The sequence below is a fragment of the Branchiostoma lanceolatum genome, chromosome 5, assembly GCF_035083965.1.
Source record: "Branchiostoma lanceolatum isolate klBraLanc5 chromosome 5, klBraLanc5.hap2, whole genome shotgun sequence".
In the NCBI taxonomy this organism is placed as follows: domain Eukaryota; kingdom Metazoa; phylum Chordata; class Leptocardii; order Amphioxiformes; family Branchiostomatidae; genus Branchiostoma; species Branchiostoma lanceolatum.
Genome location: NC_089726.1, coordinates 13,433,674 through 13,459,632, shown reverse-complemented (window position 1 = coordinate 13,459,632; position 25,959 = coordinate 13,433,674). Strand labels below are relative to the sequence as shown.

At 40.4% G+C, this 25,959-nt stretch overlaps 4 protein-coding genes across 5 annotated transcripts; 3 read left to right on the top strand and 1 right to left on the bottom strand.

Annotated features, from left to right (window-relative positions):
* The first annotated feature begins 107 nt into the window (after positions 1 to 107).
* LOC136435273 (uncharacterized) lies at positions 108 to 3,994 on the top strand. The gene is made up of 5 exons (XM_066428596.1): positions 108 to 469; positions 1,127 to 1,216; positions 1,430 to 1,657; positions 1,915 to 1,975; positions 2,229 to 3,994. Coding segments are annotated over exons 1-5 (1,305 nt in total). The 5' UTR covers positions 108 to 468; the 3' UTR covers positions 3,154 to 3,994.
* A 1,159-nt stretch (positions 3,995 to 5,153) lies between these two features.
* On the top strand, positions 5,154 to 9,011 carry LOC136435283 (death domain-containing protein CRADD-like). Its single transcript, XM_066428608.1, has 5 exons — positions 5,154 to 5,340; positions 5,663 to 5,755; positions 6,243 to 6,356; positions 6,886 to 6,988; positions 7,456 to 9,011. The coding sequence occupies exons 2-5, from the start codon at positions 5,663 to 5,665 to the stop codon at positions 7,773 to 7,775; spliced, it is 630 nt and encodes a 209-aa protein (XP_066284705.1). The 5' UTR covers positions 5,154 to 5,340; the 3' UTR covers positions 7,776 to 9,011.
* LOC136435274 (MTRF1L release factor glutamine methyltransferase-like) lies at positions 8,520 to 12,173 on the bottom strand. The gene is made up of 10 exons (XM_066428597.1): positions 11,653 to 12,173; positions 11,282 to 11,367; positions 10,701 to 10,794; positions 10,354 to 10,482; positions 9,853 to 9,917; positions 9,698 to 9,750; positions 9,474 to 9,564; positions 9,159 to 9,254; positions 8,879 to 8,992; positions 8,520 to 8,614 (listed from the first exon to the last, which is right to left on the bottom strand). The coding sequence occupies exons 1-10, from the start codon at positions 12,049 to 12,051 to the stop codon at positions 8,581 to 8,583; spliced, it is 1,161 nt and encodes a 386-aa protein (XP_066284694.1). The 5' UTR covers positions 12,052 to 12,173; the 3' UTR covers positions 8,520 to 8,580.
* Positions 12,174 to 13,079: 906 nt separating this feature from the next.
* LOC136435285 (peptide methionine sulfoxide reductase MsrB-like) lies at positions 13,080 to 24,072 on the top strand. 2 transcript variants are annotated; one of them, XM_066428612.1, is made up of 6 exons: positions 13,080 to 13,218; positions 16,061 to 16,169; positions 16,799 to 16,876; positions 17,360 to 17,388; positions 21,100 to 21,197; positions 23,456 to 24,072. In XM_066428612.1, the coding sequence occupies exons 1-6, from the start codon at positions 13,107 to 13,109 to the stop codon at positions 23,588 to 23,590; spliced, it is 561 nt and encodes a 186-aa protein (XP_066284709.1). In that variant the 5' UTR covers positions 13,080 to 13,106; the 3' UTR covers positions 23,591 to 24,072. The 2 variants fall into 2 exon arrangements, with proteins under 2 accessions (XP_066284709.1, XP_066284710.1); XM_066428613.1 differs by lacking the exon at positions 13,080 to 13,218 and adding an exon at positions 13,398 to 13,573.
* Positions 24,073 to 25,959: the final 1,887 nt, after the last annotated feature.

Below are 25,959 nucleotides of genomic sequence, written 5' to 3'. Positions count from 1 at the left end.
GGTCAACTCCACCTGTTGCACAACTCAATGTAATCGGCTCCATGATTGGCTAGCGTAGCTATTTACTCTAAACTGTCGACCAATGGTAGGCTTGCTTATTGTTAGAATAGGCTCGGCTAGGCAGGTGTCTCAGACAGTTGCCCCATTGAAAGCCGTGCAGACTTTCTTCTGGAGAGTATTCGAGAAGAATCTACCTGCTTGAACCGCTGTTATCCAACGTTTAACGTTAGGAGAAATCACCAGCAGCCGTGCTAGGATTACTAGATTTTGATGAAGGAGGAACCGGAAAAGCTGCTTACATTTTTTGGGGGTAAACCAGGTGTACACATCAACAACTTCCTTGTTGGGCGGGACATTATTCATCTTACAGTCCTGTCCCCTTCAGTATAGAAAGTCACGCTATAGCCACTATAGCAAAACATTTCCGAAGGAAGTCCAACGAAGAGCTAGGAAACATTGAGAAGCAAAAGTAAGTAACTGCTGAATGTTGAATAATGTAACAATTAGGCGTTAGAATTTGGTTTCACTTTTGTTGCCGCGAAGCTTGGCCCGTGTGCCTAATAAGCTTAGGTAAACAGTGTGTGGGCTGGCACCTGCAGACAAAGTAAAATGTCTGGTGCAAAACATAGTAAAATTACGCAAATTGTTTCGAAACAAAACATCTTTGATACGTCTTCCAAACGTTTTCCGACACATGATATATATATATATACATATTTATTTACATATGACAAGGTTATCTAAGTCTATTTCTCTGGGGCCCCATTGGGGCTGGGAGGTTACGCTACATTAGTATCAGGCAAAGAGTTTGACTTTGATCTTAACCATAACACACCCAATTGATAACAGGTGGGACTTCGACTGCTCTTTCGTTCATGTCATCCAGATTTTATATTTACAGAGTTATGTCTTTCAGCTGGCTGTTTATGCTCCCCCTGGCCTCTGGTCCCTTAGAGGTTGTCCCTGCTATTTCTTCTCAGGACTAGTATTGTTTTTCGTTTATGTAAAAGTCGTTTCCCCTCAGAATTTAATGTGCAGAAGTTACACCAATAGTTTACAAAGGGTCTGTATCCAGTGCCACGCATTCATGATCATCGTTTCATTTGTTTGTTTTTATGACAAACAGTGGCACATCAACTATCTCAAGATGTCGCAAAGATGACTCTCTCAGATCGTGTGACAGAGAAGCAACTCAACAACCTGGCTGCTAAGTTAGGTTGGTATTGATAATATTGCCTAAAAAGTAGAAGTGGGGGGATTAGTTTTAACGGTTGGGCAAAATTGTCGGTAGTAAAGAGATGAACGATTAGCACGGAATGTTGTTAAATCATAATACAAAAAATTATCTTTAGTCACAACTGATTCTCTAACTTTAGTGATACTGTGATAGTGTCGTATGAAACAACATACGATTGTATTTCAACTGTAGGTGCGGACTGGGAAAACCTAGCCATATTTCTGGGATTGACGAAAGCGGAGGTGTTCAGGTGCAAGGCACAACACACCCACAGCGTGTGGTCCCAAATCTTCGCCATGCTGGTGATGTGGAAAGCGAAGGCTGGAACAGGCGCCACCGTTACGAACCTTGTTAAGAAGCTCCGTGAATTTGGGATTGACGAGGACACATCCAAAATTTTACTGCCCCCAAAGCAGTCAGGTAAGAAACTTAAGAAATAACTTAGTTTAGCTCAAATCCAACTATCCAAAACTATTTTCAAAGCTCTCATTACAAGCGATGTTCTGGCAAGAAATGAATGCATCACAATGTGGGTTAAGTTTCTTTGGACGACGACGACGTTCAAAATATAGAGACAAATAGAGAGAGAAACATAAAACACGAAAACTATTCGAGAAGCAAGTAATCAAGGTAGAGGTTGAAAATGTCCAACATCAGTCTATTTCCTATTTCACTAGAAACTGGATTGGTGCCGGCTGTCGAACCTGAATCGACGGCACGAACATCACTTGATCCAAGGTAGGACAGTTGCCCATTATGTTTTTAAACAGTACCTAAGTAAGTGTGACAACACAGCAACACTGTGCAACCCACAGTTAACCTTGGATGTCACTAGGTTGTACCTTCGATAGTCTGCTGAGGCGCTAACTTTTCATGAAGAATTTTCTACTACTTGTTATTTTCCACTACTTGTTGTTAGTTGTTAATGCAATTTAAACATAGTAGCTCTGACTTTTTTAAACACCAACAGTGTCCTTATGCGCCCTTCCAGGCTGACTCTGCTGTTGAAGGAAGCATCAGTCATCGTGCAGAAGACGCATCCTGGTGTCGACTTCACCCCTGACCCAAGCGGTGGCAGGAAAGAAGAGGACCGGGTACTGAAGCTCAAGGAGTGGGAGGCGCCGCTGAAGAAGCGTGTGGAGAACTTTTCTAGTTCCATTAACTACAGTATTGATTATGAAGGTTTTTCTGCAATCAATGACAGCATGAAATCAGTCTGTTTGATAGAACATCCTAACGGTTGTGGTTCTGGGTTCTTGATTGGTCCCAGACATGTGATAACCGCTAATCATGTTTGGGCAGAGGCAAATAAAAGCTGCGGCCAGGTTACTGACCCACAAAGGTTCCTTGTCCATTTCAACATTACAGGTGCAAAGAGGCTGACCTTCACATTCAAACCTGATATCTCTGTCGTCTGCGATGATACATTAGACTATGCTATTGTTGAAATATGCCACACTGATGACAGAGCAGTTTCTCAAACTATGCAAACAGAAAGCGTACGTCCCCTGGGTACCAAGATAGCTGCAGGTGTTGGTAACGAAGATATCGTAGTGATTGTTGGACATCCAGATGGAGGTAGGAAAAGAGTGGACTTCTGTGCAGTGGTAGGTGTTGATGATGTTACAAGCAAGGCTCTTACACTGCTAGGGCCTCCAGATAAACCACAGAAATGGCCCACGGAGCGCCCTAACATGGAGAGCTACCAGACCTCCGTCATGTTTGAGGGCTCCTCTGGCTCTCCAGCCTTTTCCAAACATGGTAATGCTGTCCTCTTGCACACTTGTGGGTTCCGTCCCTATAGCAACCAGCTAAGCATTGTGGAAATGGGGGTTCTACTGTCCAGTGTCAAACAGAATGCTAGACTAAAACTTTCCAGTGACGTCGACGTATTCAGTGAGATATTCGGAAGTTGAACAGAACCCCTGCAAGCGAAGATTCACTAGTTTTAAAAAACTAATTCATACTGATTATGTCATGAAGCTTCTTTGGATAAGCAATCACTTGTTGGGGATGCAAAACAAAAATAGGAAGCAAACGCCTCGGTGGGTTTTTAGGTGACGTGGACATGTCGTCTTTGTGTTTCTCGACGTTGTGTGCGATCCTCTGCACACATGGATATGGACATGTAAATTTGGTGGAAAGGGAACTATTTGAGACTTTTAATTCAGCTTGTTGTATTATTGTATGGGATTGGCGTCCCTGAAATGATAAGATTTACACATCAAGAGTTGACAATGTCATGAGTGAAATGAAACAATGTAATTGATTACAGATCAGAATGATGTAACGAAGTGTGAGTTGTTATTGGTAACAGAAATACATTTTGTATCGCTGTATTTTGTGATAACTGTGTGGTACAAATGTGAAGGTAGAGCCTGGAACTGAGACAGGATGACACTCAGGCTACTACAATTGTAGAACTGTCAAAAATTGTCTTGTATATATGAATACTGAAAAAGGCTTTTAAAAGAGGCAATGGACAGACATGATACAGTATAGAGAAACTCCGTGTGAGTCAGTTTATATGCTTCTATAGCGCCACAGTAGCTGCATGCATACTTTTGCCAAGCAATATCATTTATACGGATCGTTATTTCACATTTGGTAATATGTTGTACAACGTAACAAAAGAAGTCACAATACCCTGTTTTCTGGTTGTTTACCTTCACAATTTGAATGTTATATAGCCAAATCAGGTTCTCCATTACATGATGTAACGTATGAATAGAATGCAATCTCAGCCCCGGACGATAATGGCTTTTGATTGTCAGACTGATTTCTTCCAATTTCATGTGTAAAACGTCACGAAATGCACATCTGTATTTGTTTCTATACATCCGCCGGTATAACCGTACTTCAGTGTAACACACCAGCTATACCCAATACACAGACGTAACACACATGTTCGAGAGAAAACATCAGTGTACAGTTGATCAGCTTCAACTGGACGTACTAGTTAAAAATGTACTCTTCAAAAGAGGCGATACCAGATAGAAAGTATTATGTGCATGTCTTATTTGCCATAATTCTACGACAATTCATTTGCTGCATACTTATAAATTTGTGTTCTGAATGAAGGACGTCAGACTGAGGAGCAGGCATTCAGAGTCTTGCATTATCTGTGAGCTCTACCTAGCAAGCAACCAAGCAGACATACATTGGGTCTCTAAAATATGTTAACGGCTTAGCGCTTATTTCATTTTAGAACCTAGAGACTTATCTTCCACAAACTTCTTCAGGGCTGGAGGCGTGATGAGCAGAGCTTAACACATATATTTTATTCATACATTTGCTTACACGCACGTGTCAGCAATCAACTCTCGTTTGGTTAAACCCACATGGTTGAACCCAGAAATACAGCATAATTCGTAGTGCCCCTGTGGAACACTGTAAGTAACTATTGGAAGTGGCAATTCTATAGGAGAAAACTCTGCCGGCTTGTCACACAAAACAGCGCTAGTGTTTACCTTCACTGTACAATCGCCCTCAGGCTATTACTCTAATTAATACAAGTAGCGATTGTGACATTAATTGCCATGTATAATCATGTTTTAAAGCGCTGTAGTTAACAGTTATGTAGCATAAGCTATGCTAGCAGAGTCTATTTTGCTGTGACAAACACATGACATTATGCATGCACTGTATATTTGTATCAAACCCTTCAACGGGTTACTCCCGCTTGCCCTAATCTCCAAGCAGATCTAACGGTTGTAAAGACCATATCCAACTGGCAAAATGAGTTTTTATTGCAACCCAAGCAACAAAAACCCATTTTGCCAGTTGGATACGGTATTTGCAACCGTTTAGATCTGCTTGGAGATTACGCTTGCCCTACCGTGTCCATGTAAATGATGGGCTGGCAGATATTTGATTGTAGCAGGTGCACCTCGCGCTGAGCATGACGGGAACTATCCCGCCCGCACTCACTTTCTTACTTCCGGGTTTGGCCGCCACCAGGAGACGAAGTTCACGGCATGTATTTGCCAGTTTCTGTTAAATATATAGTCCTTTACGTGATATCCCTGAGATTTTCGACATTTTCTTACCGTTGCTGAGACCACGGTGGTAGGAAGGCTGCACAGAAAAGTTATAAAATCAAGGTATTGAAAATGTTGTTTCCTTCGATTTGGTCCACAGCTCGATCGTTGACAGTAAACAAAACTGAAAACGTTATGGACGATGCAGACGAAATTTCAACCTACATGACATACGAGATTGTTGTTCTGGTATGATGGCAGTTGATAAGTATCAAGGGTTACACTATGGTTTCAGTTTTATTTGTGTGACCCAGCAAACGCTCTTCTTTGAATTGAGGTTTGAACAAGGACATCAAATACCTGGTTTGTTTGACGCGATAGCATGGTAAACCCTAAACTACTAAGGATTGAATGTGACAATATTCATGTGCATGTGTTGTTGAAGATGGAGCAGAGACATCGGGACATCCTGAGGAGGAACCGGGTGAAGCTGGTGAAGAACGTCAAAGTGCAGCACATCACCAACTTTCTCATACAGGTCAGCCATTGGTCAGGAGGCACATGGTCCTTAATCAATTAATCCAATCTGCCATTTCTTACTGAAGGGATCCGGGACTGGTGACAGGGCACGCAGAAAGTATCATAGCAGTGTGATATCAATAGTAGCTGCACACATAGTAAGATTGGATATTCTGCATGTTGATATCATTTTTTCTCAACACCTTTTAAAGCTATTAATATTACTTTTCATTTTACAATTCACAAGCTTACAATTCTGTGAATACACTTAATTGTCTGGTCGACTTATTCTGAACATATGGGCATTTCCAACTTTGTATATCTCGTCTATTTAGCCCAAAAGACATTTAAAATATAAACAGAGTTGTTATGGTTGCTATTATGCCTTTCCTTTATAAGTATGTATGCTTTTACATACATGAGTAACCATTGTATTATTATGATACAAAACCTGCCAAATCCTTGAAGTTGCCATTATTTAACTATTGTTACATTCTATCTTTCAGGAGGACGTTCTGACCGACACCATGGTGGAGGAAATCATGGCAGAGAAAACCAGTCATGGCCGGGTAGAGCAGCTGCTGGACACACTGGTGACCAGGGGACCTAAGGCGTTCATGGTACGGATCAACTTCATGGTCATCTTTAACTTTTGTTTGAGTAGATTTGGCTTTTCTGACATACGAAAACTTAAATGATGATATGTCTGGTAATTATAGTGTTTGAATTAAACTGGCCACCTAAGGGATGGTATGTACAAAATGTATCTTTTTTTGGATGTATTGTCTGGGTTATACAGAAGCAAAGAAAGAAATCAAAACTTATGCTATGTAATGAGGTTACTTAAGAAAATTACAGCTCAATCCCATTACTCTTTCTTGGATGAAATGGGCTAGCTGTTCCATTTGAAAGTTCAGGAGGAGGCAGACTGAACTATGCTTCAAAATGGAAGGGATGAGGAGAGGCAGAAACTGTTCAATTACAGGTCTTATGGCACAGTCTTACATACAATGTATGGAAGCAAGGAGTATGTGATATTTTGATGTGAAATGTCTTCAGTTTTTGAAACACTAATTGAAAATGCTTGTTTCCTAAAGTGTACTAGGGCGTTGTAAACTTGGCAGTGATGTTGGTTCTATGTACATGTAGATGTTCTGTAAGTCCTTGGAGGAACTCTATGACTGGCTGAGTAAAGATCTACTGGAGCAAGACCAGAGGAGAGGGGGAACAACTACAGCTGTACAGTGTCAAGGTGTGACAAGTATTTCTAGACTTCACTTCTAAATCATACTGATCCACAGAGACATGATTTGTGGCTTGGTAATGCTCTTGATGACAAATGGATCCCTATGTACACAGTCACACGGATGTACAGTACCACCTATTGAAAAAGAAAAAGCATAACTATAATTGAAATTTTTGAAATATATCGAGTACAATGTCCTTTCAGAGGGTTGATAGAAATGTGTAGAAACATGAATGGTATTTTAGTGTAGGTCCCAAAAACCTTTTGAAAAAAAAAAAGCACTACTGGTATCACCAGCAGATGGTGTTGCTGATGATGTGTGTATAGCTGCATGTATGTGGCTGAAATCAGACAAAATTTCTGGAACCACTGGTAACCATGACGATGTAGCATCCCCCTTACAAAAACAAATCCATTGCTCACATTTTCCATCTAACAATGTGTAAACTGTTGCTGTCTCCTGTTCCCCACAGAGGATGTGCTAGAGGACAAAATGGCGAGGATGAACCTACAGGACTCCCCAAGGGTGAAGGAGATCCTGACAGAGAAGGAACTGAACAAGTTAGCCGACAAACTTGGTGCTGAGTGGGAAAAACTGGCCATAGAACTGGACTTCAAAAAGTCCGAACTCTACAAATTCAAAGAGGACAATAAGAACAATGTACATGCACAGATATTTGACATGCTGTGTAAATGGAAAGAAAAACAGGGAAGAAAGGCCACAGTAGGAAACCTGATTCACAGTATGCATGAAGTTAGCATAGGTGAAGATGTGTACAAGTTTCTTTTATAAGAGCCAAGGGGTTGAACATTTTAGAATCAATTCTTTTTGTTACGATATCTAGTGTTAATCTTGAATTTGCAACACAAGGCCAGCTGGTAATGACAAAATTAGACCAGGATACAGCATGGCATCTATACCAACTATGTGCCTTTTGTCCTGAATATAAGATCAGTCAATGACTTATTGCAGCTGACGAGGGTATCTGTTTGTTGACATTAGTTTGTCAAAATGAAGGTTTAGTTTCACAAATGGAACTATGGCCATAAGTAATTGCTCAATCCACTGGACTGGGATGTTAAAATCAAAACCTGTCATTACGTTCTACAATTCTCTTTGTAACATTCAAAAACACACACTCAGCATCAATGCCATAGATATGTTTATATATTGTACACTTCAAATTTTTGTGTAAGAACTAAGAAGCATGTCATATTACTTACCTGCTTAAAAATTTTCTGAGAAAAAATGAAGTGATGTGCTGTAATGTAACCTCTGTACTACAATTCTGGTAATTAGCCCTTGATGCTGTTGTAGTTAAATGTTTCAATGTGATTTTGCAGCAAAGAATAACTACTATGAGATGTACAATTGAAGTTGCCTTTTTATCCACTTGGATCTCAGGAATCTAAGTGTCTTATTGTTACTTCAATTGCTCAACAGATTGCACCTCTGAGGTGAAATTATACATGTGTCTCTAAATATCATTCCAACGCAAAATAAGATTTTTCTTATAACTGTACATGTGCATAATCGTTGTATATCATTGTGACCCAAAAGCCTTTATTCATGTATATGTGACCTGTAGATCTGTCAATCACTCTCTTAGCTCCAAGCAGCAAAATCTGGGTCTGAAAAAAAAGACATTTGTAAGATCTATAAGATCTGCTAGACTTCTATAACATACCTACTCTTTTACATATCAAAGTAATGTAATTCTGAGCAAAATGGTCAACGTCTTCAGCATAAGGAAAAAATAAATAAGACTATTGAACAAGAAAAGTATCTATTTTAGCGATTGTTTCAGTTTTTAAATACATACAGCAACATTGATTGCTTTATTGTGTGACTTTGAAGAAACTGTCAAACAAAGTGAAATACAAGTTGCTTTTTACCTGTTATTGAAGTCCTGGTAGACTCCTGTCAGCTGTAGCTGGTACTGCAGGTGGTTGTTGAGGTAGGTTTGTATCATGTCTGGATGACGAGGATCAACTTCCAGCCAAATAGATCTGCATATGAAACAGCAAATTGCTTCCAGTCATTCATTTCCATCTACTGTTGTCATGTCATGAATGACTCAAAATGTACTCTTGCACACAAATGAGTAGTAAGGACACATGTCTACATGTGGACTTCGCTATTGCATAAAATGTTAGACAGAACATCTCAACTCACCCCCCAGGTTTGAGTAGCCTGTGTCCTATATGTATGATGTCCCTTATCAGCCCCATTCCATCTGTTCCACCATGGAGTGCACAGTGATTCTCATACCTTGGGAAGACATAAGTACAAATTATCAATGATAAAACTTGGCCCATAGCCTGACTGCCATCCAATTTACTACTGGGGCTCCTGTACTTGCTCCCCCGAGGGTAAATTGGATTCCACCCAGGCTAGTTGGCCGATGCTTCAGTTTATTATATACAATTAGCATTAGAAGAAATGTCATAGGAAAAGGTGTAGCCTAACAACAGCATTTTAACATCTTACCCCACTATTTCCTGTTCCAAGGTTTCCATATCCTGTGTCCAGATGTAGGGAGGGTTGCTGACTATCACATCAAATTTAGTCCCCAAATCAGCTAGAAAAAGATGACAAGATAAACTGTTAGGACTTAAGACAATAATGTGGCCTAAAAGAGAACAAAAATAGCCTCCAAAATGTTATTTCTAACAATATCAACAACTATTTAAGAGAATTTGTGAAACATTTACCTGAAGTGTTGAACTGCATTTGTTTTACATCAAGCCTGTCACCAAGTCCCAACCTGTACATTGTAGAAAAAATACAATCAGCTTCAAAGCACTTTTGCCCAAAATTGATGTCAATACAGCTTTCGTTATTGACCAAAAAAATGTTGCAATTTTACCTTTCAGCATTGTGCTGAGTGAGTTCCACAGCTTCTTTTGTCACATCAACAGCAGTACAACATGCCTGAAACAAGATAATTTATAGTTGATAAAAGTATTGCAGACACAACCAGATAGTTATTTGTTTGTTGGTTAGATCAGACCGTTTTAGTACCTAGTGGCACAGAGGGCAGCAAGTTTCCTTGCTGTTTCAGTAGCAGGGTATCTTTACAGGGAGGTGTTGCTAGCACTGAGTCCTTCTTGAAAACAGGACCCCCATTTTACATCACTTCTGAAAGACGTTTGCTGCTCCAGCAGAGATGTCCTGACCCAGGATTGAAGCGGGGTCTCACAGTTAGCAATTCATTGGAACCAGGAGGTCAACTGTGAGGTTGCTACCAGTTGAGCCTTAGTTACATCCCTAATAATATTGCTATTAACTGGAATGTAAATCCTGAGGTAAGGACAGTGTGGCTTGCTAAGATAAAGATAACTGCCACAAATTCCAGTAAGCCCTGTACCTGTGGGAACTCCTGCAGTAGAGACAGGGAGATGGCTCCACTCCCACAGCCCACCTCCAGGACATCCAGGTCCTCCTCCTCCCTGGTCAGGTCCTCCTGCAGGTACAACCACAGGTGTTCTACAAGCTCCTGGCACAGATGGGGAAACAGGAAGAGTTTGATCATCAACTGTACATTGTATCGCAATTAAGATTCTGCAGGAGACAAGAATCATCTGCAACCGTTACATTTTGCACAGTGTTACATGTACCTCCACATGGAACAAATACAGATTTATTGCCACTTGGAAGCAACAGAGTGTGAAAATGTGGTGTCAACAACACAATTACTGTGGGGTTAACATCTACCTCTGTCTCAGGCCTGGGAATAAAGACTGGAGGTCTCATGACAAGGTTGAGGTCCCTGAAGTCCCACTCACCAAGTATGTACTGTATGGGCATACTGTAAGGAACGGAGGGAACTATCGTCATGTAGCACTTTCATCTTGTGTTTATGATAAATGCAGCTAAAATAATACAAATAGTCTCACAGTCTTGTATACATGTGTATATGATAAAATAGCCAATATGTAATGTCAGATTTACACTAAATTGCTAATGTCTATCAAAAGAAAAAACAGCAGCATTTTTAATATTAAATCAGAGCTGTCCCCAGTTTTAAATTTTTTTCCGTCCCACCCATTGTTTGAGATCCAATGTTTTAATTTTCATTGTAGAATCTGTAATTTTAAGCCTACAAAAATGCATTTTCATCAATCTTATGTCAAAAAGTTCCAACTTTTGGGACGGACAGGGTGACATTTTTTTCCGTCCAGACAAGCGAATTTCCATCCTGGGACGGAGGGATGAGTCCTGGAGACAGCCCTGTGTTAAATATATATTGCTGATGACAGGCTTTGAATGGTCGAGCCAAAAACAGGCATGTTTACCGATTCATTCTTTTCTCACAAAGCTTCCACACTTTGGTCTTTTCCTCTGCTGTCAGGTTCCGTACAAGTGGACTGATGAGGCTGAACTGGACAGGAGCGTGAGGAATTAAAACATGGGTATGGGTCTTTGACATGGACAAAGAAGTTATGCATTTCTTTTACTAACATGTAACAGTATTCATACATACAGGGTGTCAGTGCATTCTTCTACAACTACAGTTACTGTGTCTTAGAATGATTTGGACTCCTTTGTATGAAGATGGGCATATCGTTTATAGTCATTATAGTGGCATATTGCAACTCAATGATCTTTAAAATTTAATGTAGTGTAATTAAACCAGTATAATTTAAAACAAAAAGTACCAACTTACTGATTTATACCCCAGTACATGTGCTGCTATGTACTCCGCTGATGCATCAGGTTCAGGTACCCCTGCTCTTTCAAACTCCCTGGTCCAGTAGGAAACTGCCTCCAAGACAGGACAGTCTTCAGGAGCATCCTTCAACACCTCTTCATTCTCACTCTTTAAATCCTGACTTGTGGTTACCTTTCTGTAGCATGATCTTGATAGAGAACAATTTGCTGACTGAAAATATCCACTACGAAAATCTCTTTTGTTCAGACAATACTGCCCCTTTAGACTTACAGGGTAGCAAAACTGGTCCAATTTGCTATATAGTCTGAATCCTTGTGTACAAGTCCTGAGGTTTGAAAGTCCATTCCAGTAGAATGTTCTACTCTGCAGAGCTCTCTGCAAGAGATGCCTCATGGTTTGGTAACTTTGTAACGAAACCACAGAATTACAGCATTAGTTTTGTTTGTCCCAAGTGTTCAGGTGCCTTTCTCAAAAGATCCAACCTGTTGTACGCTCGTTGTCCTTAACGTTTGCAGTTGTCGTGAGCCTCTGCGGATCAGGAATTCAATACGCAAAACGTCGCTCTTCGGAAGCTGAGCATTCTTCTTGAATTCGGCTCTGACGTGATTGGCTAGACCAGGCTTGTCCTTAGAGAGAAGGAGGAACTGCTTGTAAAGATTTAGAACTTGCTTCTGTAGTTGGCTTCTTCTTGCTGCCATGGCAACATAGGCTGTATCCTCATCTTCAAGTTCAAGTAGAGGATGTGGAGCTGAAGTAAAAACACAAATTAATTTAATCATCCATAGGATTAGAGAAAAAATTGGTAAAACAATAGATACTCTTAACATGCGCACAATGATCATGTTATTGTACAATGTTAATTTGTACACCTTAAAACATATTCCAAGTGGTGGGTCAAAGTGACAGTAACAAGGTTTTGCAGCTTTCGCAAATGATGTATAGAAGGTTATTGGAGAGATGAAGCTGTTGTGCTGTTGTTCTGTTGTGCTAGCCACTATCAAATTATATTACTTAGGAGATCCAGGTCCATGTACCATGTATGAAGTTGTACCGTAATTTGCTAGTTACCTGTCCAACATGTGCACCTCTGGGAGAACTTGTATGACCTTTCTCGGATCAATGACCTCCTAATACATCCCAGGATTCCACATTATATAGCTCTGCGCAAGCGCTATGACCTCGGTTTTGGGTCCGTGTATTTACCAAAAATACACGAAATACACCACCGAAATACACATGAAGATGGGTGAAATTAATCGAAATAAAGTATGATTTGATGAGTAAACATCACAGGTTGCTATATATCGGCATGATGGAAGAATGTATTTATGCCAAAATTTAGCAACCTACTCATTAAATTATATTGTATTCCGGCAGATTTTACTCATCTTGTATTTCGTGTATTTCGGTAAATACACGGACCGCTCGGTTTCCGGTAAAGAACCCGGATGTGGCCGGCATTTTCGAAAGTTTCTAGCGTTTTCTCTTGGGTGACGTTGCTTTTCTATCTGTTTTCCTTCCCTTTCGCGCAGGTTTCCGCGTCGGTTCAACTACAAGAAGGTGGGAAAGTAGTTTTGTTATCAGTTCGTTGAAGATTTATGTGTGTGTTTTGTGCCTGGGTCATGTTTTACGCACCGGAGACTTCAAGAGTCCTTCTACATTTTTTTCTGGGTAATGAGGCCACCCCAAATATAGGAGTACTGCGTGTGTGCCTACGTAAATAAATTCCACCAAACCTGGCGATATATTTGGCAAGGTTGACTCTTACTGGGAGTCTGGAGCGCATAGTGCGCATCAGGGCAAACGGGGTGCCAAATGTGGAGACTTCCCTGTCTCGAGGAAGCCGTAGTTAACGCGAGAAGGGGCGGGAGGAGGGATGGCCAACAACCCGGAAGTAGAGGCTTTGTCATCAGAAGTATGTGTTACAAATGTTTTCCTTACATAAGGTGTTGTGAAATCACCCAGTTTTGATCTTTTCCTCATCATCATCTCCCCCGGGCATCTTCGTGCAGGAACGCAGACTGGTAGGGAAGAATGTTTACTTTAAGGAGTCTAGTCTGCGTGGCGAGGATTGCATGCTATGCCAGGCCAAGAATACTTGAGAAGTCTTGGCAGCAAGGCCATGTCTATCTTGGCGCAACCACTTTCGGTGTGTATCTTTTCAGTTAGGCTGTTGTGGCATGTGGTTCTAATATCTGTGAAAGGAATGAATTGACTGGACAAAGAGGCATGAGGATAAAAGAGTGACTGAGCAAATTGTTCGAATGAGGTCTTATCCAAAGATTTTGTAGAAAAAACGAACTCTATGAGACAGTTATTGAGTTGAGAGATGTGGACATGAACTAGAAATTTAGTCGGTGTGATTTGTTAATATTTCATCATTTTCATGGTAAATACTTAAAGTTATACAAATGTACTGAGCTCTGAGTAGTACCCAACGAGTCATAAAGATTTATAATGTGCAGTTCTAACAGTATATTTTGATAACTGCAATCTAGATTTCCCATTTTTAGTATTCCAGTGGTGTTTGTATGTGTGTTGTTGCCATTGTTCATCATCTGGTTTTGTGGTGGAGCTTCATAGTATAAACAGGAACTGACAATATAGTTGGTATAAAACATTGTCATGATTGCACCATATGGAGTGTAATTACATTGGCATTGGATGAAAAACTTTCAAAATACTGTACCTGATGTCTGGAATTCATTCCTGTATTCACAGTCTAACAAATATAAATTGATATTTAATGACTATATGTATTATAATTACTAGAAGCAGCAGCAGCAGCAGAAAATAATTAAAACTACAGATTTGCCTACAGGCGCTGTCTTAACAGATGCATGAAGCCAAACATGAACAGAGCAAATACTGCAAACTTAATGATCCATCCTGCCAGCGTAATTAGATATTGGGAGAAGAATCCATGAATCAATAGTCAGATGCTCATTTTGATGCAACCAAAATGCTGTTATGGTTGGAAGAGAAGAATTGCTGTCAGAAACAGTTAGATGCCACCTGTCATAGTGAATTTCGTATCTACAATGTATTTAGATCATCTGCATTTCATATCGGATTACGCCAAACAAGAAATATATACAGAATGTTGTGAAAATGTTAAGACAGACTTGTTAGAAGTAATACTACAACATTTTATGAGGATTGTTGTAATTTACCAGATGGCATCATAATTGGATTTTGTTAGCTTAAATTGAGACCATTGGTAACCAATGACATTATCATTTGTTCGCACATCTTGTCTTACAACATTCCTGAAATCAATTTAGCCTTGTCATGCAAAGTAAGATGGCAGACTACATCAGTAATTATCGGATATGTTTAGTATAATAAAACCTAGAGATGATGATGAGAGACTTGTAGAGAACAATGGTAGACCTGCTTGTTTTGTATTAAATCAGAGCTGCTGGTTGGGCTCCCTGGACTAAGTCCACTTGTGACTCAGAAGAACTTCTCAGGTTGACTCACTTTTAGTTAATCATCAAGGTCACAGTGATAAGTTCTTAGTCATCACATCAAGCACACAGAGCTCAGGTATGTGATGAGTTGAATTTGGAATGTTAATACTTTCCAAATAGCTGATTTCCACTGGATAATATAACATGAAGAGTGGGTGCCAATGTCTGTTTAGATTCTACACATGTAATCAAGGATCCAATATCACATACCATGACCTACAGTCATTAGAAAGTCAAGAAACCGGTGTCAAACTCAAAGAAAATTCTGTCAAGTGTTTGTATGTCTCTTTGATTCCATGTACTGAAATTTCAACTTAGGAATCTGACTGGTGATATTGCAGCTGGTATTTTAGTTTATTATAGAGTGTTAGTAGATCAAGTATCAGTATGTATTGTGTCGGACACAAGATATCAAAGTGGTATGCCAGGAATGGTAAACAACTGAGAAACACCCTGAAGGAACATATGTTTAGGTCAGGAAGGAATTTTCCTCTTACCAAGGGCAAACTTGTTCTGACACCATATGGCCAGCCTGTCCTTTATTTACAATGACCTCAGCTCAGAGAAGTCAGGGTCAAATGTCTGCTGTTTTTACTGGTTTCCTGTAGTATGTGTTTCTATTGGCAGTACACTTAGACCAACTCTTGTTGATTATTAGACTCCTTGTCAGACTGCAGGCAAGGCGGCCATAGGCCTTTTCATTTGATCAGTTGTTGAGGTCCAATTGTAGTCTGAAGGTGTGGACTTGTTTATTTCTTCAGCATAATTTTTACCACATACATTTATACATCATCATGATAACATGTGATGTTGTACATTGGCTATAGTAATTAGCATTGGTCACTATGGTTCAACTTCAGAATTTTTTTTACAAAGTGGTTGTTGATGTGACAAAAGTGTTCTTACCAATTCTTCTTGTATGTTTTTAGGAACTTGTAAGCAGCTGGGGAACTGCAAGATGAGCTTTGACAAAGAGGAATTAAAGAAGAAGTTGACGCCAATCCAGTATGAGGTCACCCAGGAGAAGGGCACAGAGAGGTAAAGGACCTCAACTTTATCCTGATTGTATCTTCAATCTCTATACAACATTGATCTGTATATTGGTGCATGTGACAGTGGGGTGTGAGAAGAAATACTTTCCTTTGGGATAAACTAGTTGTTATCTTATAAGACATAGAATGTATTAATTGTTTGATTGTTCTGTCCTAGCCTACGAGAATCAAAATTGCCTAACTCGTCAGATTGATGCAAGAAAACAAATTCCTGACTAACAGTGTAACATGCCAAGCTGTAAAAGTGGTGTCCATATGGTGCAATTCCGCCTAACTCTTTGATCACCACCACCAACATCTAAAACTGTAGGGCAGACTCAAGTCATGTTTGATATATGTTTGATACCATTTCTGCAGTCTAAAGCCTGTCCTCATTATCTTAATAATTCAGCAGCACCTCAAAATCACCTAGCTCCTTTATCTTTCTCAAGTTTTATCTGTCCTTTATTTTTCTCAAGCTTTATCTGTAGCAAAAATTGTCTTGATTAATAAGAAATGGGGGAATACAAAAAAATCCATGTGTAGAAGACAACACAATTGTAGTTTTAGTGATACAACATCAATATGTTTCAGACTAAAGCAGTGTTTAACAACATGTGTTTATCTCTCCTGCAGACCTTTTACAGGGGAGTTAAATGATGAGACAAGGCCAGGAATGTACCAGTGTGTGGTCTGTGGAGCCCAACTCTTCAAGTAAGACACTCCTGGTTCATGATTATCTTTGATCAAGTAAATGCACCTTATAAAGAAGTCTGTATCTCTGCTATTGTATCCTGCAGCATTGCACTGAGGTCAATATTGAATGTTTTGTGTTATATAGGGGAAACCATGTTGTCATATGAAGCTTCGGTGACAAATACCTTATGTTTTGCTGCAATATTTCTCTATTAACAATCATGCTCTGTAGAAATTGCCTTGCAGAGATCAGGCCAAAAGCCACCTCATGTTGGAATGACAGATGTACGGACTTGTGCACAACTTTGTTGACCCCTATAGATCTTTGTTTAAACATTAGCTGGAAAATGTTGTCTGGGCTGCTTTGACGTTTTCCCTGGGGCACAATGATTTGTTCTTTATTACAGGAGTCAAAGGTGGCAAGGTGTTTCATGTCTTGGTTGTAAAAATGGCAGCAGCTCTTCCCGTAAGTTTCTGAATCTTGTCATCTTTATTTTACAGATCGGAGACAAAGTTTGACGCTGGATGTGGTAAGTTATGATAAAATTATTGCAGTCTTTCATAAAATTACTTAGGGTCAGGTAGAGAGTAGTGAGAAATTAGTTTTAATGCCAGGAAAGATGTGAAGTTTCAACAAGAAGTCCTTGAAATTCATGTCAAATTGACTACAAAGGATTGCTGCCAAGGTTAGGTTGTGGCCATTGAAGGATACATTTTGGATGAATGAAACTATTGATCAACAGCATTCCAGTTTTATGTATGGGCTTGTTTAGATTTTGTGTGGAAGATGTATTCTTTAAGTTTAACTTCTTAATTTTGTCATGCAGTTAAATCAAGTTGACAATGCTTCTTAATCTATGCAATAAACTACAGTCAAACCTGTATTAGCGGTCACCTTTGCATAGCGGCCACCTGCCCATAGTGGTCACTTTTTGTCGGTCCCTTTGATTTTCCCCATTGACGTAAGCATTAAGAATTCGTCTATAGCGGTCACTGTCCAACGCGGTCGCGGCCACACGGTTTTCGGTCCCGCGGGTCTGGAAACACTGCCGATAACGGTCCCGGCGCATGGTCGCCGCAAGATTTCTTTCAAATTTCGGCAGAAAAATATTGTCATTATACTTTTTTTATATCAGTGTTACCCATGAAAATGTTGTCTATGGTTTTATTATGCCCCTGGTGAGGGTTTTGAATTTCCAAAACCGCTAAGACGCCAGAAACATGTTGCCAACGCTTTGTTTACTTGGGTTACTTCACTAGTAGTAGCATGGGCGAGCAGTTTGTTAAAAATAATACAGACGCCTTTTATCCTCTAAAAAAGGTTACAAAGTCATCAATTCTTTATTTATCTGTTCTCTTTATTCAAAGAACTTCTTTGACGAAATAAGTTTACATATTGTACTATCCAATGTAGAGTAAAATCATACCCCACACCTACATTACAGTAGACTATCCTAATGACCCTATGACCTCAGGAGCCATTTTGTTTTTCCCCCGCCGAATCCAACCCAAACAGGCTGATCTTACCGTGATATTCCGCAATTTTTTGCCGATAAAATGATGTCACCGCGCAATTGAAATTGACACGGTTGTCTTCGGCAACATTTTTGTCACATGTGCTCCGGTTTGGGGGCGGATCGATGGATCGACTTGGACTTAAATAATATGCTTGTGAAAAAATCGGGACCGACCGAAAGCAGTCATCTGGCGGCGATCGTCGTCTTGTGGAAGTGGTCGGTAGACCAAGTTTGACTGTACACAGTACATGTATAGTATGTGAATAAATGTTTCTCAGTGTGCCACTTATTGCTCGTGGTCAAAATCAACCGTTTCTATAGAGCGGCCACCTGTCCATAGCGGTCGATTTTGGCCAGTCCCTTGAGTGACCGCTATAGGCAGGTTTGACTGTACTTTTAGCCTTTCTTTTGAAGTTGACCTACATGTCAGTGTTAGATTACTTTCTTTGTTATGTCAAGTAGTTTGCACAGGTGATCTTTGTCTGCTGGTTAACTAATGGTCTTGACATGAAAGGGCAAGGTGGCATTATGGAGCATATTGAGGTGATTAGCAAGTGAAGTGTTTGCATACTCCAATGCATGTCCTGTTTTTGGTTGGTTGTTCTTCGTTCTGACTAAAATCTTCAGTTTTTGTAGACATACACTAAATTAATGTTGTATATAGAAACCTTAAAGACTACAGGCCAAGGCTTATTCGCACACAGAAGTATTGGAAATCACCCACCGTCTATATAAAGGCAGCAGGCCCTTACCCATACTGCTTTGGGACAAAACCAATATTGAATCATGAAAATTTAGTTATGATTTCTTTAGCTATCTAAATGCACACAAACACACATACAGGCATACATGATATACACATACATACTTACATGTAAGGGCACATGCATGCACACATAATGACATATACTTGCACGCACACACACACACACACACACACAGGCATACATGATATACACATACACACACACACCACATGCATACACACACATATACACGCACGCACACACACACACACATACAAACATACACACACGCACACACACACAAACACACACGCAAACAAACAAACATACACACACAAAACCAACTTTGAAAACATAGTCTCCCTGCCTGAGGCGAGAGGTAATAAGACATGTTAGTACCTTTGAATAGAAGGTCATTGTAAGTATGCAGGGGCATGTAGAACCATCCCAATGCCACAAACATGATTCATGGGACCACCCAGTCTGTAAACAGTCTGGTTTGTGATCTCTTGTCTTGTCCTTTTCACAATTAGCATTGTTTTCATTCTAGTTTTGACTAGCAAATGACAGACATTGTATTTTGGTGCTGTATCATCCTCTCAAATCTACATTTCTGTAGCTACTGCCAACAGTGTTTATGTTCTCCTCCGCTTACTCACTCCTGACTTGGACCACCACTTTAAACCTAACATAAAATGGCAGAAATGTCCTTTGATGTTGTGTAGACTGTGAGGACCATGCCTGAGCTCTGTCACTCCCAGGCTACCCCTGTAATGAGAAAATGATTATGTTCTGAAAGGCTGCTGTTATTGAAATGTGGATGTATTGTTGTCGGAGGACCCATGTTGTGTCGGTGTCTGGGGCACACCGTCGGCAACAGTACCACCTTACTTTTCCCACCATTGCTACGTTATCTGCGGGTCGTCGCAGGCTTTCACATGGAGATGTACACGACTGGCTAACAGTGAGCTCCCGGCACAGCCATTCTTCCACAGCTTAGATAGGAAGACGACTAAATGACCATGCAAGCAAGGTCCACAAATTTTGTGGGAAGACTTGTGTTGAGACACAACAGTAGCAGTATCTCCCTCCTTGTTGTTCTACATCAAATGAAGAGCCATGAACAGTGTATTACTCTACAAAGGGCTGTTCCCATGGCTTGTTCATTTGGACTGTGAATGGGTGGATCTTAAGACTACCAGCCCATTCACAGTGGCTGTTCTGTAAAGGTAGCCTGGGTGCCATCTGATTACTACTGGGGCTCCTACACTACCCGAGAGAAAACGTTTTTTCAGGGAAGTGAGTGTAGGAGCCCTGGTAGTAATTGGATGGCACCCACTGGCCAGGCTACTGTAAAGGAGCCTGCTGAAAAGAATTAGATATCTTATAACTTAGATATCAAACATTTGGGAGATCTCTGGCCAGACTAGGTGTAGTCTGGCCAGAATAAGTATAACGTATAAGATTCTCAGGTTCCAAAGCTTCTTGTCCAAGGGAAATCCTTTACTTAGCTCAGATACAAAGTAATGAGAACCTTTTAAAAGTCGACCATCATGAAGGTCTGTTATACTGTTATTTTCTGCCAATGCTAGTGGACAGAAGATGACTTGGAGTTTGGGATATGTTTGTTGGAAATTTTTGGAATGGTACTACAGGTATTGGTAGATTTTCCATGAAATTAAAAATGCAATGGCATCTACTCTGAGGTGAGACCAGTACCGTGAGTGCCCAAGTTTTATGCAACCCATGATGCTGGGATGGTTAGATTGGCAGCAAAATTTCAGATGGTCAGCCTGTGGTTGCTGTGGTTGTGTACAATCAGTAATACATGTGCCATTTGTGGTATTCACAACATCCTGTGTGGTTATGAGGTTATTTGACTGGAGTTAAAGACAGGACAGTTCATGTGGTTATGGTGACATTCTCTAGTCACAGAGATAATTACTAATCACAGCATTCTCATCGCTCTACTTCCCAGGCTGGCCGTCCTTCTACGATCAGATCGACGAGGCAGCGGTGACGATGACGGAGGACAGCTCCTTCGGCATGGTCAGGACGGAGACGACTTGTTCAAAGGTACGAAATTCGTTTCTACTGCTATACCTCAACTAGGTGAGTAGGTAGGTTCTGGTCCTGTGGGCTGCAAATGTTAGGGACATCACACAGTTAGAGCACAGTCATGATTAATGGGAACTTCTACAACACTCAAAGAAGTTTTTACTTTTTTCAGGCATGTGGCCATTGTTGGTTAACTGTCCACTAACATACTAAAATACCTGAGTAACAGTACTGGAACACAGTGTTTGATTTTTACATACATGTGCATGTATGCCTCTTCAGCATACCCGGGGCACAGAAAGCCTCACTGTACTCCACCCCTGCCTCGTAAATTAGATTATAGACATAAATAGATTTTATCCGCCAAAATCCCACTAAAGGAGTGGTGTCAATTTGATTAAGGACCCCCCTTGGCCCAGACCCTTCCTGCCATATTTGTTGTTATCAGTTTGCTTTCATGTTCCGGGAGGGCTATTTCTAGCGCTGCATGATGGGATGTTTTGACAGCACGTTCTGTGTTCAGCAAGCAAGAATGTTAACACACTTTAAAGGTAAGACCAGACAGGTATGGACTCCCCCAGCACAGTTCAGTCTAGGGTAGAGGAGCGTTTCGTTGTTTGTTTGAACATTTGTTTATTCATGAGAAACTCAAATCGGCCTGTAGGGCGCTTTTTGTGAAGTCGATGTGAAAATTAAACTTGTGCCTTGCAAATATAAAAGTTATAAACCTTATGTGAGATCATCCCGGTAATTCTTCTGTCAATATTCTTGTGACAGCTGGAACGTTAGTACATTTTTATACTAATGAGATAATCAATTTTTGGCTGTAGGATATATTTTGTGTTTGGCTGTAAGTATTGCCTCAAGGAAAAGACATTTTCCTCAATAATCTTGTTGTACTGTTGCACAGCAATAGCATAATCCCACCAGAAACATACCTTATCACATTATCAACCACACAAGCAATAGACAGCTGAGGTCTTACTAGAAGTGGAAAGTGTTGCAGCAGCCTTTATGTGGCCACACGACCCCTGGACCACATACGCCTACTTACTGTAAGAGTTGACATTGACCAATGCATGGCGCGTTAGCCATTCCTGGGGTATTGTCATTAAGATGCTTATACAAACACCAAATCACATTAAGGTGTTTGTGGAATAAATCGAGCCTTTGGATGAATGTGTGGCCTTGGAATAATCAGCATGATTGAGAGGAGTGCTTAGCTGAGGTGAAACAGGAGCCAGGTTTGGTTTACCTGGACCCAGTCAGCCATGCAACAACTGGGACTTCAAAGCCTGCTATCACCTTACCCTAATGACAATATGATTTATGACATTGTGGGGGAATCTCCTACTGTCTATTGAAGTGATAACATCTGAGCAGATTCACCTGTGATGACCCTCTGGGTGACACTTGTCACTCTAACATAGTGAACATAGCTGGCTAGCACGAGTTGTCTACAGTGCCAAAACTTTCCCTTGGTATAATCTTCAGACTCAGTCAGAAGAAAATGTCTCTTTTGAGTCCTCATTGCACCTTGTACCCTCTATTTTTTACGTTTCTCAAAAAAGTATTACATGTGCATGGATGTGTCTTACAACAGCTGCCCTTTCATTTGCCTTGACCATAGCCTAGGATTTGGAAGTATCATTCCGGTAGTATTTGCTATTCTTCATTAGCTTGCATATCACACCTGTACAACTGAAGTCCAATCTACAGGTCAGTATAGAATGAATAAACCACCAAACAAGTCTGGTATCCAGGCTATGTTTTTGCTGTAACTGCTGCAGGGGACTGACTGGCCAACATTCCGCAGTTGCAGGTATACATCTGCATTATCGCCAAGCTCTGCAGGCAGCCTTGCTGAGGTGTTTACTTCCTCATAGTAGTAAAGCTGCCTAAAAACAGGCTAACCTTTGCCTTAACCCTTGCTGAAGTTATCTACTTTTGTATATTTTGAACTGGACGTGCTAAGGTCTTGATTTTTGGGTGGCAGATAGCTTATGATGTAATAAAGAAGTGGTGTAGGTTTGGGCCCCCTAGCAGCTTGCTCTAGTTGTTTCTTGAGTCTAAGAGCTTAGGCCTGTTTAGGACCTGGAAATAGTCTGGCAAACAGACTAACTGTCCCTTTGCCCCACAGCGAGTTCAATAACCTAAATTTGGCTCTACAGACCATTCTTGCAGAGTTCGAGTTTGTGTTCATATATTGCTAGTAGATATAATTGTGTGTCCATATCTACAAGTTGCAAACACGTTTTTGTCCTGTCGTTCTCCAGTGTGGAGCTCATCTCGGCCATGTGTTTGACGACGGTCCCAAGCCCACCGGCCAGCGCTACTGTATCAACTCTGCATCCCTCAAGTTCGACCCCAAGACCTCCTCCAAGAAGGAAGAACCCAAGTCAGAGCTGTGAGGAAAGATGTCTGTTTGGGGGGAGGGGGGTAGTCGTACTGTACTGGACTATACAGGGCTCTACATGTGTACCAAAGTGTACCAAATCATGGCTGCCTTTCTAAGTAATCAAATGCTTCCTGAAGGATTGTTCCATTGCAAAATTGATTTTGGTTTGGTAATTACAAACAATCAATTCATTGTGGTTGGCCAGTGACTGACAACACAGATAAAAGGAATGGCTATTCATGTTTAATACTCAAACGTGTAATTTTGGGGTCAGTGTGTGCAAGAAGTCAAATTAATAGGTAAGTCAAAATGAAAACAAGGATTCAAATTGGAATTATGTATTTCTTCAGAGATTGCAGTCTGAAAGTATGAGATACAGGTACTGTCAAAATGAAGATGCAGAAAGTACTGTAGATATTTGGAATGATTTTAAACTTTCTCAACTATATTGAAGGGTCCTTTGAAATGCATCTTGATATGATTTTAACTATGACCCTGCAAAATCAACATGTCCTCGACTTTTTCAAATGAACACACAACAAATTGTTTGAATTGGAGATGCCATGTAACAAACAGAAGATAGATAGCGTGATGGCTTTGGACATAAATTTCTTACAAAGGGCTGATAGGCAAATTAAGCTGTAATGCACCAATGCACATCCTTCAAGCCTATGGTGTATTGGAATCGGTACATATAATCTCAAAGATAGATTTATTTCAGCCATGTTGAAGTTATAATGATATCTTGGAGAGCAAGCACAACACCCACCCCTACCCCCCAGGACACATTGCACTCTGTGTATTGGTAGTAAAGAGCTGCGTACAATCATGCAGAAAAGTATGCAGAACACAAAGGATACTCTTGGTGCTTCCGTCAGTGACAGACAAGCTGATCATGACGATCCAACTCTGCTGACTGTAACTATAGCATAGGTTTGGCTGGCTGACAAGATGAAAACCTGAAAAACAGAAAGCCTGATGAAAACGCCAAAAAAGATATCAACAACAAGATGGTGCCGAACCTCTGCTCGGAGAGTACTCTTTATGTCCAGTGCACAGAGTGCAGTGGTCAAGACATCGTCAAGAACCTTTTATTTCTTCCGCTACAAAGCTCTGGCGCAAAGTCCCTTTTCCTTTCACCTTGCCCAACATTGCCTTAAATGTTAACTCATTTTACCGTAAAATCCCTATTTACGTACGCACTTTTAAAACTTTTCAAGTTGCAAGCAGGTGCTCCAGGCCAACACCAAAGTCGGGGTGCGTACGTTAGGAGGGGTTCTTCCTCGGAAAAATCGCATATCAGCATGAGAGTATGGTACATCTTCATGCAAATGAAGTGTGGAATGCTACCACACAATCAATCAGTAATAAAGAATAAATAATACATCTAGTTAAATTGTTTGATATTTTCTACCCAGAAACATTTTCTCAGTAACCCTTTAAGTCGGTAAACATCATCGGAAGGATGATCATGTCAACCTCTTAACTATCCACCGAAATGCTGGAGAGGGGTTGCGTACGTTAGGAGGGTTTTTCCCCTGAACGTTTTAACTCACTGAGTCAGGCCCGCAATCGTCCCCAAATCGGGGGTGCGTATGTTAGGAGGGGTGCGTACGTAAATAGGAATTTTACGGTACAAGCCATATTGATAGAGAATATTATGTGTATCAAAGACTGCAAGCATCTATAACACAGATAAAGCACTCCCATATAAATGAAATGCACAAGACATGTACAAGTACTGTACATAGCTTTTGGATTCAGATTATGATCATTCCAGTAAAGCAAGCCATTTATTTTGATATGCATGAGGTTGCATTGAGTTTTCAACAACAAAATGAAGTACAGGAGGAAAAGTTTGAAATATCTGGTCATTTTGGTTGGATAGTGTTTACAGGCAGGAGTTGATCGAAAGTTTGCTGTCTATACATAGCCTTAGCTGTCAGTCTCTTTGAAAAACAAATTATTTCAAGAAACATGTGGACAAGTAAGTAGAAATGTTTATCAGCTGCTGTTTTTTTTACATTCCTACAAGAAGTACAGTAATAGGAAATAGAGTGTATGAAGAGGAAAATCATTGGTTACATCTGGGATAAAATGGCACACAAAGTAGATTTCATCCATACTGATAATTGTTCAGTAGTTTCATCTGTCAGCCTCGGTACCGGCCCCATAGTCTACACCTATTCCCACTTATTGGGCTTTGAGAAGTCTCTGGGAGTCAGTGTAGACTGCAAGCATGGTACCCAGGGTGTGTATCACTTTGTTCTACAAAATGTATCATATTCCCAGCATTATTTTAGATTTTACATGAGGACATGTACTTAAGGATATTTTTATCTTTTAGATGACAATCCAAATTTGGATTGTAAGGTGTAAAAG

Coding starts and splice junctions, on each gene's coding strand:
- LOC136435283 (XM_066428608.1), top strand. CDS start 5,663: ATGGAGCAGAGACATCGGGACATCCTGAGGAGGAACCGGGTGAAGCTG. Junction 6,357..6,885: donor GGGGACCTAAGGCGTTCATG/GTACGGATCAAC, acceptor ATGTACATGTAG/ATGTTCTGTAAGTCCTTGGA. Junction 6,989..7,455: donor TACAGCTGTACAGTGTCAAG/GTGTGACAAGTA, acceptor TGTTCCCCACAG/AGGATGTGCTAGAGGACAAA.
- LOC136435274 (XM_066428597.1), bottom strand. CDS start 12,051: ATGAGGCATCTCTTGCAGAGAGCTCTGCAGAGTAGAACATTCTACTGG. Junction 8,993..9,158: donor AGGCTACTCAAACCTGGGGG/GTGAGTTGAGAT, acceptor TTTCATATGCAG/ATCTATTTGGCTGGAAGTTG. Junction 8,615..8,878: donor TACCAGGACTTCAATAACAG/GTAAAAAGCAAC, acceptor CTTTTTTTTCAG/ACCCAGATTTTGCTGCTTGG.
- LOC136435285 (XM_066428612.1), top strand. CDS start 13,107: ATGTGGCCGGCATTTTCGAAAGTTTCTAGCGTTTTCTCTTGGGTGACG. Junction 16,170..16,798: donor CAGGAGAAGGGCACAGAGAG/GTAAAGGACCTC, acceptor TCTCTCCTGCAG/ACCTTTTACAGGGGAGTTAA. Junction 16,877..17,359: donor TGTGGAGCCCAACTCTTCAA/GTAAGACACTCC, acceptor TTTATTTTACAG/ATCGGAGACAAAGTTTGACG.
- LOC136435273 (XM_066428596.1), top strand. Junction 1,217..1,429: donor CAACCTGGCTGCTAAGTTAG/GTTGGTATTGAT, acceptor TTTCAACTGTAG/GTGCGGACTGGGAAAACCTA. Junction 1,658..1,914: donor ACTGCCCCCAAAGCAGTCAG/GTAAGAAACTTA, acceptor CTATTTCACTAG/AAACTGGATTGGTGCCGGCT.